This window comes from Stegodyphus dumicola, chromosome 10, assembly GCF_044657685.1.
Source record: "Stegodyphus dumicola isolate Sdum_Otavi_A_Nest chromosome 10, ASM4465768v1".
Classification (NCBI taxonomy): Eukaryota; Metazoa; Arthropoda; class Arachnida; order Araneae; family Eresidae; genus Stegodyphus; species Stegodyphus dumicola.
Genome location: NC_140777.1, coordinates 170,553,585 through 170,568,081, shown reverse-complemented (window position 1 = coordinate 170,568,081; position 14,497 = coordinate 170,553,585). Strand labels below are relative to the sequence as shown.

General features: G+C 34.6%; 1 protein-coding gene across 2 annotated transcripts in view; it reads left to right on the top strand.

The window, feature by feature from the left end:
* Positions 1–14,497, top strand: part of LOC118191464 (acetylcholine receptor subunit alpha-like) — a 319,754-nt gene that overhangs the window by 234,678 nt on the left and 70,579 nt on the right. For both annotated transcript variants that reach the window (XM_085825870.1, XM_085825869.1), the window contains exon 3: positions 7,801–7,845. In XM_085825870.1, the coding sequence (XP_085681996.1) occupies positions 7,801–7,845 (45 nt within the window). The remainder of the gene's footprint in view (positions 1–7,800; positions 7,846–14,497) is intronic.

Sequence of the window (14,497 nt, the reverse complement as noted above, 5' to 3'; positions counted from 1 at the left end):
GGATGAATCTCGTTTCTGTCTGGAGTAAGGACGGCCGTCGACTGGGCGACCCGGGAAACGCTACCAAACAGCCAATTTTGTCGAGCGTCATACCAGTCCTGCACTGGGCATTATGGTTCGGGGTGGCATAATGTTTGATCACAAGACGTCGCTGATACATATTAACGGCAGTTTCACAGCGGACTTCTACGTCACCCAAGTTGTGAAGCCTGTTGTTCTGCTCTGGTTGCAGGGCGCACCCCACACGGTATTCCAACAAGACAATGCCAAGACGCATGTCGCACGGTGTACTCTCAACAGCCTTACCGGATCTGACATCCTACCCTGGCCGGCCTAGAATAATATAACAAAGCTATTACTTAAAACATAGTATGCAAACAGACCTGGAGCTGCCCTCCATAGCATGTACGTGCGAAAGGCACCAACTGTAAAAACACCAATGTATATATAAGAGAAAACGAAAGGCTCTGCCCGCAGTCTGGTAAAATACAAAGCATTGCAAGCAACCCCTGGTAGGATCCTCTGTAGTCCTTTGGGGTGTAATTTATCTGGATATCTAGTGTGGCTGGACAATACCCACATTGCCAATGGTTAAACAATGGGTGTCCACCACATTTCTCCATATCCATATTCTACCCCTGGCTGGCAGCCTCTCCAAACCTGAATCCCATCGAATACTTGTGGGATGTCATTTGTGTCATTTGATGTGGCTTGGAAAAGGCTACCTCAGGCAGCCATGAATGAACTCATTGATAGCATTTTCGCCGGATTGCGGCCTGTATCACTGCCCGAGGTGGGCACATTAGATACTTAATAAAATAGTTTATAACTGTTTTTTAATCATTTGCATATCTATCTCACAATTCTCAATCCTGAAACTTGCATGACGCTACATGACGCTTCTTTCTTGGTGCTGCAGTTTCACTGTTGAGGTGTGTATTAAAAAAATTTTAGGAGGTCAGTCTTCGCTTACGTTATACAGTTTCTTCCACTGTCAAAAAGCAGTTAGGACGAGAATTCTAAGACTGAAGTGAATTATCACTAGGTCACGTAATTACAACAGGAACATACGAAGGTATAAAAGACCCCTTTATATAACTCAAATAAAGTTTCACAGAAGAAATTTCTTGTGCTTACAGAATAGCCAGCATTAATGGATTAAATCACAAGAAACGAATTTTAAATTGTGACTAAGTTAACTTGAGTTAGCTGAAAGCTACACAGACACAAAACGCGCAAGTTGGCTCTGACCTAAAGTCGGCGAAACAAGACAAATGGCGAAAACAACGCAACGCCGCAGAATACTACTCTCAAGAGAATCAATGAGGAAACGTGGCCTTCAACAGGCGGAACATGCTGCAATTCTACCCTCTAAAACTAGCCTTTAAATAATATCTCCTTTCTACTTCATTTGAATACACACGAACTAGAAATTTACATTCTCGCAGAAAAATGGAGAGCTAGAAAGAAAGTAAAGCAAATTAATATAAGAGAACTGGCTAGTAAAATTAAGCAATCCTCATAACGTTGTGATTTAAGTTTTATAAAACCTACCAGAAGTGGGCAATAAAGTTTTATGTTGAGGCTACGTGTGAGTTATCTGTTATGTTGGTAGTTAACTAGTATCACGGGCGAAAGCTCATTAAGTATTCTAGTAACTTCTTAGGACAACTGTTAGGTGTCAAAGTTTCGTTTTTTTGCCCCCATCGAAATTATACGCTTACCAACACAAAGAAATCACGATATCTGGATCCTGAACATTCATGGTAATTCAACTTTCTTCAAGATTTGTTGTGTCTTATCTCAGTTGTCTGATAGTAACATCAGAACAAGCGCAGGAAATTCATCCTGGCAAGGAGTAAAAGATTCCCACTGTTGTTGTTTGTGTTACTGAGGGAGCGGCTCTGAGGGTCTCCCATTCCTTTTGCTCCCTCTAGAGAGCCCTAGAGAGGATAACTTGCCCCCAAATATTATCCTTTTGTATTATATTTAAAGAAATTAAATAATGAAGAATACGCATGTATGGATAGATGTTTCTAATATTGTGAAAAAACAACGGTGTTTAGAGCTATCGAATTTTGAATCGGTATTTCAGCACCCGAACATGGACACCTGGAAGTCCTAATTTGCGATTTGTTTTGGTATATATTTCATATTTTCTAAAACTTGAACGAGTTTTTGATTAACGATTTACTCAACAATTTACACAACGATTTCAAAGCAAAGAGTAGCAACACTGTACAGAAATAGCATTTTTATGTCCGGTGGGCGAAACTGACTATCGGAAATTCTAAAGATATGCTGTTTTTAAATATTCTATGATTGTGCTGTTGAATTGTATATGGCGTAAGTACGAAGAAAATTATGCTTAGAAAAACAAAATGGATTAGTAGGAGAGTAACAGCAGGCCTGTGAACTGCAAGGTCAGAGAGAGCATAAAACACCTTAACAAACCCTTTTGAACGACCATTAAAATTTTAAACCTTGCAGGTTTTTTGGGGTGGTTGTTTTGTTGTTGTTCTTATAATTATGATTTTTGTTCAAACACACTAAGAAATGTAAAACAAAGGGATATAGATACACATAAATAGATATAGACGCATGTGAAAACGAAATCTGTAAGTAAGAAGGTGAAACTTATTCCATACCGCAAAATACAACTACCGAAGCATGTTTAAAACAAACATGGCAAACTTTTTTTTTTCATGTAACTTATAAGGTATTTCTCCCACCTTTTTGGCGAGCCTTCGTGGTGTAGTAGGTAGCACACTGAGCTGGTATTTCAGAGATCCATGGCTTGATTCTCGAAGGCGATTGCTAATTTTTCATCTCGCCTGCTTCCAAATTAACCTAATGTCTCTACAGTGGCGCCCGAACTAAAAGAGTGGCGGATGATGATTTCTCCCCACCCAGGATTTGGCGATTGGGTCCCCTAAAAATCCCAGTCGCCCTTTAAAAGGAGGAAGTATATAAGATATTTCTCCCACCTTCTTGGCGAGCTTTTGTGGTGTAGTGGGTAGCACACTGAGCCGGTATTTCAGAGATCCGTGGTTCGATTCCCGGCGAAGGCGTTTGCTAATTTTTCTTTTTGCCTTTTTCCAAATAAACCTAATGTCTCCACAAACTGTCAATGGGAGCTATAGTGAGTCATATCGTGAAGTTTATTTCAAACCCCGATTTGTTATAACACAGAACATACAACATACAAAAAGAATATCTATTTTTTTTTTAATTTTTGGAAGGCTGCACATCAAAGAAGCGTTAACAAAGTTTGTGAAAAAAATTATACGAGTTTTAACACCTTTAGTAAAAACATTATTTCAAAAAAAAAAAAAAAAAAAAAAAAAATAGGAAATCGTTTAAGAAATCAAAGTCAGGAAATCTATAATGTTTGACGTTCGAAAATTTTCCAAGATTAATGGAGAAGAAAATGAAAGAAATTTGTCTCTGTGCCCAATGGAGTTGAAAACGAGCTATACGGTCTAGTGAACGAAAAACTCAAAAAAATCTAGCTTTTCTATGGCAATCCAAATGGCTGCTGCTTCATTCAGAAATAGCATAAAGAAACCAAATGCGTCACATCTTGCACTGTAATCTCTATGTTGTACTTTTTATATTTGTGTGAACTTAAAAAAAAAGTTAATTTTACTATTTTAAAGAGAAAAAAAAATTAGATTCCAAATCAAAATCAAATACAAGATTTAGAGTAAGATAATTCGAATCAAACTTCATTTGAAAGTAGTAAGAATGATGTAAGAAATGTGTATTTACTACGTAATATATTAGAAAATAATATTTTAGCAAAATAAATCATCAGTTTACCTGTTTAACTTCAAAAACTGCTTAGAACATTGAACAGATGACGGCTATGAATAAACTGATCGGGAAATTTTTCATTTGAATTATTTCCTACAGTTTCATTATTATGTGGTTTTCTTTTTGGCTTCAGAACGTAAGCCCCAATAACCTTATTTTACTGCGTGGGGAGAATAAAATCATTTGATTGTTAATACACTAAAACATTCTTTGAAAAAACACTTTGAAGCAAAAAAACTTATTATTTTCCATCATGAATTCAAATTCTAATCTCTGAACTTTTCTAAATTAAGAAAATTTCTTGTTTAACGTATTTTGCTCTTACTATCTATTCTAATTTTGTTGTCTTAATTTTTACTTCTTTATAACGTAGTAAAGCAAGTATTGTAGCAGCGAAATATTTTGGGTATCATATTTCAATGAAAATATATATTTTAACCGCTCTTGAACACATTGGATAGATGCTTTTGCATGAAGAAAGACTTTTTTTTTCCTCAAACAATTGTAAAATGGATTTGAAATGGTTTCAGAAGAGATTTTTTCTTGACGTGTGGAAGTGCGGATGCATCTCGCGTAACTTAAAACCGAGTATCCTTAGAACGTTGAAATTTTTTATATGGGACTGCTATAACATATAGTTGTGCACTTCTCTTTTTTGTTGCAAACACATGTATATGTAAAAGATTAAATTAAAAGTGTATATTAATTTCCCTTCTCTATTCTAAAAATAGCAACATCTATTTGCACTGCATCATTTCGAGAAAACTCTATGTCATATGACTCTTACGTAACTTGATGATGTCAATTGAACTAAAACTCAAGCAGCCAGTAATAATTTTACAGCAATATTAACTAGCCAATCAAAATGCTTTGAGAACCAAAACTAACTCAGTTGGACTTAAGATTTCATCCAGAACATTACGCACATTCTTTCCACGCTTTGTCTTAGCTGTACTGCAGTCTGTCTGCTTCTTCTTTTTTGCTGCAAATCTATCAAAATGTAAGCCTTTTGGAGCAGGCACATTTAAACAGGTTGACTTGTGTGTAGCCGCACCATGTTGCTGAAAATAAAACTGAAGATTTAATCTGCCTTCACCTCCAATTTCCTAGTCATTATGGATCAATACTTCTACGCCATCAAAGTTCCTGCTCCTGAATATATTACACATATAATATATGTAAAATATAAAATATCTATCTTTCAAATAATAAATTAATAATAGCCCTTTAGCTCCCGTCTTTATTCTAAAAATAACAAAGCAATAAATTCTCCCTTCTGAAAAAACATTCGTCATCTAATCCGTGTTGCGCACTTATCGATGAAATCTGAACCCAACATCTGGACATTAAGGTGTCATGTTATCCGAAATAGTATAAAAAGTAATTGCGTTTCAACTCCCTCTCTCTCTCCAGCCCAGAAGGTTTCAGACCAATTAGTCTGCTTCCCGTTTTAGGGAAAATATTTGAACGCATCATATATCACAGAATGCAACCATATTTAGAGAAACTCCCAGAAAAACAGTTTGGATTCCGAAAAACGCTTTCCACCACAAAACAACTGGTCAGAGTTTCAGAGTACATCGGCAGTGCACTACATAACAGACAAAATGTGGCTTTGCTCATGCTAGACGTGGCCAAAGCGTTTGACCGCTTCTGGCATGAGGGTCTAATATTCAAGCTTCGCTCCCTCGGATTCACTAAAACTTTAACGCGTCTCATCTACTCATTCCTGAAAGGCGGAAGTTTTCACGTTTCTATTGGAAATGAGATTTCTGAAGTCAAAAGAATTCACGCCGGCGTCCCACGAGGTTCAATTTTTGGTCTGATTTTATATCTTTTCTTTGTGACAGACTAAAACAGGCCTTAACTACAATTACTTCATAGGCTGCTATGCCGATGATACGGCGCTTGCTGTCAAATCTATGTGTTCGAATCTAGCTGTCAGGAAGCTTCAACAAGTCATGCCACAAGTAGAATTCTGGTACACTAAATGGTGCATCTCAATTAAAGCAGATAAATCCAAACTACTTATTATAAGAAAGAGAAACTCTGCTACGGAAATCACTGAAAAGCTGAAGCTCTTCGACACAAAAGTTCCCAGAGTACGCAAGGCGAATAACCTTGGCGTCGTTATCAATGATAAATTCTCTTGGAAGGATCATCTGACTCACGTAAGGGGAAAAACACTAGGAGTTATTCAGAGTCTTAACCCAATTCTTAACGAGCACTCTAAACTGGACTTAAGAAGCAAGCGGCACTTATACATCTCTGTAATACGGCCAATCTTCACGTACGCATCCCCCGCGTGGGCATCAGTTAGAGACAGGGATATATCTAAATTACAAATTACTCAGAACAAGCTGCTGCGCACCATCACGAATGCGCATTATTTTGTATCAAATAAGACATTGCACAAAGATTTGAAAATTGAAACAGTCATAGAACATTTTCATCGTTTAAATTCCTGCTTTTTCCAGAAAGCAGTTACATGCCCTCATATGATGAAACTAAAAGTATTTGATTACATTTCACTACCAGAAGATAAAGAGCTACGACCGCTTGCAGCCCACTTAGCTAGAGATCTAAATTTTCCTACATAAAGTAGAATTTTCCTGTATATAGTTGTATATATTGTACATAGCATTCATTATTACTTTTTTCATTGCTCCGACTGTGGCGCGTCTTCTTGTATGGCCTAATCCTAGGCTTGCGGCATCTTGTTCGCCCCTCCCTTCTGCCATCACCTCAATCCCACAACTTTACTACGTCAGACTTACTACAGCCATGTGCCTCTTGGCAACTCTTCAAGAGCTGGAAACAGCGCGCTACCCCAGCAATAATTGTTCGGATCGAATCGGATCCCTCTCTCTCCTGCTTTATTTCGCTGCATCGCTTTGCTTGTAGCCACGCAGAGTTTACTTTTCCAATTTTCGTCCATTGTTTAAGAAATGTAAGCTGTACAAAACTGCGAGGTGCACAGCGCACTCAGAGTGATGATGTGCATTATCAAGGAATAAAATTATTAACAAACTCAGTGATTTGAAGACGAGTGATGGCAATATTGTACGAGGGAGCACATTTTTACCTCCAGCGCGCGAGATTGCGTATCGGAAATTTTAAATATAAGCTCTTTTTAAATTATTTTCTGATGTAGCTGTTGAATTGAATTTTATGGTTCAAGTGCGAAGAACATTATATTTAATAAGTAAAGGTAACACGCCAAAGGTTAAAATAAGTCCTTTTTGAGTTTAATGTAAAATCTGATAGCTTTCAGATTTCCCCACCCCCTTGAGCATAGTTTACATAGCAATGTGCGTATCTACTCCGAGAGAAGGCTAAATGATGTTATAATTTTTTGTAAATATTTAATTTATTTCGTTCAGAACTTGTTTTTATTTAATTTAATAACATCGCGCATTGATTTTATTCACTTATTTGTTTATTTATTAAATGTTTATTTTTTAAATAAACGCCCTTTGGTCGTAATGTAAAATTTGAAAGTTTCAGAATTTTATTGACTCTTTGTTCGAAGTCATGAGTAAGCCTGATTTTTACAGGGACCAGATAAAACACATTCCCGACCTCTACTAATCTCCTGTAGTACTTAAAATACGTAAAATATTACGTATTTTTTAATTACATATTTTTAAAATATAAAATTATAGTGGCCCACCATCTTGGGAATCATACACTAAGACGAGACCCTAGCTGGATCGAAGCGACTTAGAGTAAAAAAGATGTAAAAGACTCTTTTATTAAGACCTCAGTTAGTTTAACAGAAGGCACTTCCTGTACCTGCAAACCAGCCAGTATTTATGGCGTAGCGCAAAAGTGATGAATTCAAATTATAACTAACTTAAGTCATAAGTAGCTTAAGTCATAAGTCTTTCTACCACATTTGCAAAGTTTACAATAGTGATTTTATTTTATTTTTAAATTATTAAAACCATGTGTATTAAATTCATATTTATTTCATTCTTTCAGAACCTCAAAAATCAGATCATGACAACAAATCTTTGGGTGGAACAGGTATGTACTATTTCTTTAAGAATGCTTTTTGGTTGTTAGAATAGTACCGATAATAATTATCTGATAATTTTTGAAGAAATGCTATTCGATAACCTGATCATTGCTCATGTAGATTTGCTTTATATGAAAAGCCAATACATTTATTTATATAAAAGAAATTAATAATATGTAATGAAAATAATTAAATTTAAGCCTTGCGTTGTTATATTCATGGTTCCTTTATATAAACACCAAATTAGTAATGAATAACCCAGTAACTAAGAACTCAGGGTAAGTCGATTTTTCATCTGTTATTTTGTAATTGTAAATTACTTTCTAACTTTGAATACAATGAAATCGATATATTGTTCTAGTAAAGATCTTATAAGTACGTATCGTGCAAAATTAATAAAAAATTTCCAGAACTGCAGTAAGAGTCACCTTGTGCCAATGAACAAACTCTGTATATTTTTAAAAATATGAAACACACAAACACACCCCAGCAGATATTGGAAATCACTCGGGTAAGACGGATTGAGGAATCACTATTTTTCTGTTGGTATTATATGTTTGAAAATAGGTATAACTAATAGTATGATATATTTTCAGAAAAATCATCATATAGTTAATATGTTTAAAATTGTTCCCATTTGTGCACTGTAAACTAGCTGACGTCTAAACTAGCTGACAGAAAACTGAGCAATTATTTGAAGGAATTTTTCTGGCTTCAAGGATTTATTTCTCCAAAATCATTGGAAAATCTAAGTCTATTTCAAGCCTCAAATGAAAGAGAACTATCACGGCATCATGAAAAAATATAATTTTATAAAGTTTTAATGCATTAGTTTCAGATATTTTGAAAATTATCATTTAAAAGGTTTAGCGCGTCTAGGTTACCTGCAATAAAACAGGCAAAATAAATTTAAAATTCTATCATTTTGAAATTACAATTTCATAATTTTGTGTTGAGATTCTTTTATTTCGACCATTCATTTTTCCCACAAATAATGAAAATGCATCATTAAGAATAAAAAATTAAATAATATATAATATTCGATTTCGTGAATCATTTATACAGACTAATCGGAAAATAGCGCATGTCAAAATTGTGAAAATTGTGAAAATTACAAAGTGGATATTAATGGCAAATTGTTTCGACGGGTGGCATCCACACACTTTTGTAGTTTATGTTGTTAGTTATAAAAGCAGTTCGTTTGCTGCGAGATGAAGATATGCTTTCCTCAAGCAGAATGAATTTTCATGATTTATTTTTTCACAATGCATGAATTTAATTGAGATGTAATCCTTCTTACATTCTTTGTTGGCGAATATAACATTTGATTCCTAACCTCACCAATTTTATTCGAAGTCAGGAGAAACGGGCGGCCACTTCATTTCTTATAATGAACTTTTCCATTTTCTAAAAATCAGGTTACCTAGATCAGGAAAGTCGTTGTATAAGGTTCACGAGCATTTAGGAAGGTCTCTTTAACCCTTTGCGTCACAGTGTGTCCGGTCTGAACACACCTAAAATCTTCCTTCTGTAGGCACAGAAAAATTGAATGAAAAAGGATTTATAGATTACTATAGGTTACTCTGAACCTTTTTTTATTTATAGTAGATGGCAGCTCAACACAAACCAGTCCATATATTTTAGCCATGTTTAGTTTTTTAAGACCCTCATTTTTCAAAGAAATCTTCCAGATTTTTTTAGGGTATTAAAGGAATTGTTTGAAAAGAAATTTCTATGTTATTTTTTGGCTGTATGCTAATCTCCTTATTCTATATTAGCTTTAAATTTTTACCTTGAAATCTTGCCTAAAACCAAACGGCGAACCCTAGGTCCTTAGGTGTGCCCAGACCGGGCTAGGACAACTGAGAGTCTGTATTCTTCGCATCTCTTCGGTCAGTTCATTGGCAACAATGCTCGCTTCAGCACTCTTTTCGAAGCTCTATTCAATCAGTGTGCCACTTTGGGCACACCCACAGAATTAAAACGATAAGTGCTATCTTCACAAAATTTTACTTGTGTACTCCTCTAGGCCTAATTAAACTGCCTACCTTTTTTATCAAAACTCCGACTTTAAAAGGTAGCGTGCCGGAAAGGGTTAAACGCTTCAACAGATTTTTGGTAATAATGCGTTGCGAATTAAGGTTCAATCATAAAAGTTTGTTTTACGTAGGTAAACTCATTACCATTTTGGACAAACAAATGGTCTTTAGGCTTTAGTGTAGAAATGGATGCTTCTGCAATTAGCAACGAATTTTGTTTAATTTTGGCGATGAAACCTCATTTCTGATTACCATGATAGTTTTAACTTTGTTCTAGCTTCCTGATTTTTTAAGTGAAAATAGATCGATGTAAACATGGACAAAGTTAAGGCAGTGCGCAATGCCTAATTTGTGAAATTCTCTGATTTTTTTTAAGTGAAAATAGATCGATGTGTACATGGACACCGAATTTGTGCAATTCTTTGACTTCTTATTTTGGTTTTGTGTAGCTGCCAGCTTGAAATTGTGCCTTCCTGGCGCCAATCTTGGCATCAAAAAGAATCGCCAAAAAACAAGCGACAGCCAATTGTAAAATTTTACCGGGTCTTTAAAACAGAATGAAAATTAATGGGAATTTCATGATGTTCCCTTTCTGCAACTTAAAAGCGTGTTAGCTTACCTCAAAATAATCCTCCCTGAAAACATTCCTATCTTAGTCATTACTCTCTTCCTCTCTTGTAATTACCACTATTTTTAAAGCTAAAATTTTAACAATAACTTCGAATCGTTACTGTGAACAATTACTGGTTATTCCTCGACACAGCCTGTTTATTAAATTTTAATGTATGATTTTGTAAGAAAATATGAATATGACTTTCGTATACTTTGTTAATCAATCAATAAATAAAAACCGAAGAAAGAAAACAGTTGTCGGTATTTTTCAGTTATCTGAATGAGCTGAGGTTCAAGTTCATCCAGATCTCTATTACAGTTTACTCTCTAATCCACAATTCTATTCGGGGAGGGAGGTTAGCCTTCCTTCCCTGAGTTACGCGCCACTGCGCGGCGTAGAAGTACAGAAAAACTTTGAATTGAAATTCCACAATCCTAGATCGTAATCAATTATTTCAGTGCGCTACTCTATCTTAAACAAAAGAACTGGAGCATAAGAATAGCATTATTTTATTATTAGTAGCCCAAATGGCGTTAACCAAGAAGGGCTATTAGGCTCAGAACGGGAGTTTGCTTTGAATCATAATAAAAGTCTGAATCACATTTCAAATTGTTGCCACCAAATATTATCGTTCTGTATTATATTTAAAGAAATTAAATAATAAAGAATCTGCATGAACGTGTGTATGTTTCTTGCATTGTTAAAAAACGAAGGTACCTACAGCTATCAAATTTCGAATAACGTAGCCATCCACCCGAATACGAGCACCTAGAAGCCCAAATTTGGAATTTGCTTTATTGTCTACTTCATATTTTGTAAAACTTTAGAGAATTTTTTATTAAAAACTCAATACGATTTCAAAGCAGCAATCCCACACTGTACGGAATAAAGCATTTTTATCTCTACCCACGAAACTGTCAATCGGAGCTTCTAAAAATATGCTGTTTTAAAATATTTTCAACCCAAATGCCCCAGTGTTTCAGCCCAATGTTATCCCAAATGTTCTCGAAAAGTGTATGTGTCTGTAAATGCAAAAGACGACCGTTGAGGCTTAATATAAAATCTGAAAACTTTCAGATTTTCTTTCTTTTTATTATTCTTGTTATTATTATTATAAAGCTTTGATGATTTATGTCACGAAATCTATGCCTTAATTAGCAATTGCTCTGTGCGGCAATGTAGGACGAGAGTTATTTTGACTAGAAATGCAAATATTTCAGCTCACAGATTAGGTATCCTTTCTAAGTAGAGCAAAGTAGAGCAATGCAATAAACTGAATTCTCAGGATATAAAATGTACTGCAGGATGTCAGCTGTCTTGCCTCTAGTTTTTTTTTTTTTTTTTTTTTTTTTTTTTTTTTTTTTTTTTAATTATTTAACTTACTATTCATTTTTCTTGTTTCCTTTTAAATAAAAGATTAGGAAAACTTAATTATTGTGCTATGACAAAACGCATGTAAAGATACCATATTCTGATTAATTTCTTGCAGCAAGTCAATTTGATGTACGGTGACTCCAAAAACATTTTGCTTAAATTTTTGCAAAATTTTATGCTTGCTTTTATAAATTTCAAGCAAGACACAAGATTTGTGAAATTTTATAATTATGCATAAACCTGCTGGCCATTTGATTCTCCACATAGAGAAGAGTAAAAGTATTACATTAAAACATGCTTTTTTTTTATGAAATTCAAAGACATTATTATTCAGATTTTATGAAACAAAAATGAAAATACATCTTTTAAAAAATTTCTGTAAGTACCACTATTTTTTAAAGCTAAAATTTTAACGATAACTTCGAATCGTTATTGTGAACAATTACTGGTTATTCCTCAACACAGCCTGTTTATTAAATTTTAATCTATGATTTTGTAAGACAATATGAAACCTTGAAGAGAAACCACTAGGGAAGTAAGAAAGTTTAAGATTCTCGAAGAGTAGTAAATCTGATCCTGAAATCGCTGAGGACAAAGTCACACGTGTGCGGAGAAAATAATTGTATAATATAAAAGAGAAGGATGGGTTGAAAATGAAAGTAAAAGAGAAGAAGAATTCTGAGCGCAGTTACAAAAAAGAAAAACGTGGCAAGAAATCTAATTTAATCTCAAAGTTAAGTACCCCCACACTTGCTATAAAAGTCTCTGCAGCCATTAGCTAAGCAATGCCGGAGCGGTAAACTCGCTGAATCCTGTTAGTTCAAACTTGGCTTCGATTCCACGTAAACGGGCTGGCTGCGTAGGAGTTTTAGCTGTTTTCTCCATGTTTAACGTCCATACGAGCAGCTTCCCTTAGAAAATCCTCCACGAAGGCATCTCTCATCTTAGACAGGTAGCTCTAAACCAAAGCGAACAGCCAACTCTGCACCCAATATTCGGCATATTTGTGCCCAAACCATCCGAAATGTCATCAGATAAGGTGGTTATAACATTACAATAGCAAGAAAGAAACCGTTCATAAGTTTTCAAAATTAAAGCCTAAAACCTTATATCAAATGTTAAAGACATGCGAATAAATCTCTTAGGTTTGGATCATATGGCCCCAAACGAAGCTGGGAAGCATGTTTTCATTGATTTTGATACTATAAACTAGACGAAAAGTACTATTAAGTTAGGCTTGAGTAAAGATTTTATATTTCAGCAGGAGAATAATCCCAAACATACGGCACAAAATGTGAAAATGTGTGTTTATCACTGTGGGCAACAACTGCGTACTCCACAGTTCCTTGACATCAGTATTTTTGAGATTCTATGATCCATGCTCAAAACGTAGGTGCTGTGTAGGTTCACAAAATAACAAGCAAGCATCATTTACACGTGTTCTGTAAGATATTTAGAAGCAATGATTGACAATTTCATATTTATTCAAAACAAAAGAAATCTTGTAGCATATTTCTCAATTTTTTAAACAAAAATCTCTTAATGTCTATTTTATGTGCAACATATTGTTTTGTTTCCAATGATTTTTTGTTTCCAATGATTTTTTCTTTTCCTGCATTATTGTAAGAAAGGAAGCTACTCCTTAAGTGTATGAAATAAAAATACGTTACTAATAAGCAAATAATTTATTTGCTTTAAAATTTACATTTACCAAAAGAAAATTTGGTCATATTCTCAATTTTGGAGTCACTGCTGTTTGGGAAATCTTTTAAAATTCCAGTTCTGTTTGGAGACAAGCTCACGTGACTCACATGAAATTTCATGTTGATGTACACTAAATATCTTGCCCAAACTGAAACATCGACAAACATATTTTGATTGAGACTGGACTAGCATACTAAGTCCCTTTTTGCTTGCTTTGTCCTCAATATTTTTATTAAAAACTCAACTTTTTATTAAGCAAAAATAAGAAAATGTATTGAGGGAAATACTGAAATGCATACGAATTTTATTGAAACTGAAACACTTCATGTAAATTTTAAAACTAAGGGCAAAAAGCGGATGGAGAGCGGCCTATGGCAGATCATCCTCGAGATTGGCTAAGTTTTATTCAAAATTGACTCCAATCTGAAGTGGCGTTTTTAATAATTTTAAACGTTCACGAACTTTTATTGTAGTAATCTTCTCGAATTGCATGAGCAAACGTACGTAATAAACATTTACATAACTTCAACAACTTTACGTAAATCGAATCTGTAAACTGCTAAATTGCAATATCTTATATCATTTTTAGTATGTATGCATATTTTTTACATATGTATATATGTACTATTCACATAGTGTTATTTTGTAAATGAAACATCATGCAGAAGTATTTATTCGTATATAAAATATAAAACCACGAAAATTATGCAAAAGAATATGCAAACAAATTGAAACACTTTTCAAATGAAAGCAAAGTGTCTTGTGACAGATAATTAGGCTCTTTGGTTTTATATCCTCACCTAATATGGATATAAATTCGTGGAAATATTACAGGAACAACTATGCAAGGTGCGTAATGTTAATTTTATTCAGTAAAGTCCATTGCAAAATTACTGATTAGTAGCACAAGCTGTAATGTTATCATGTAGT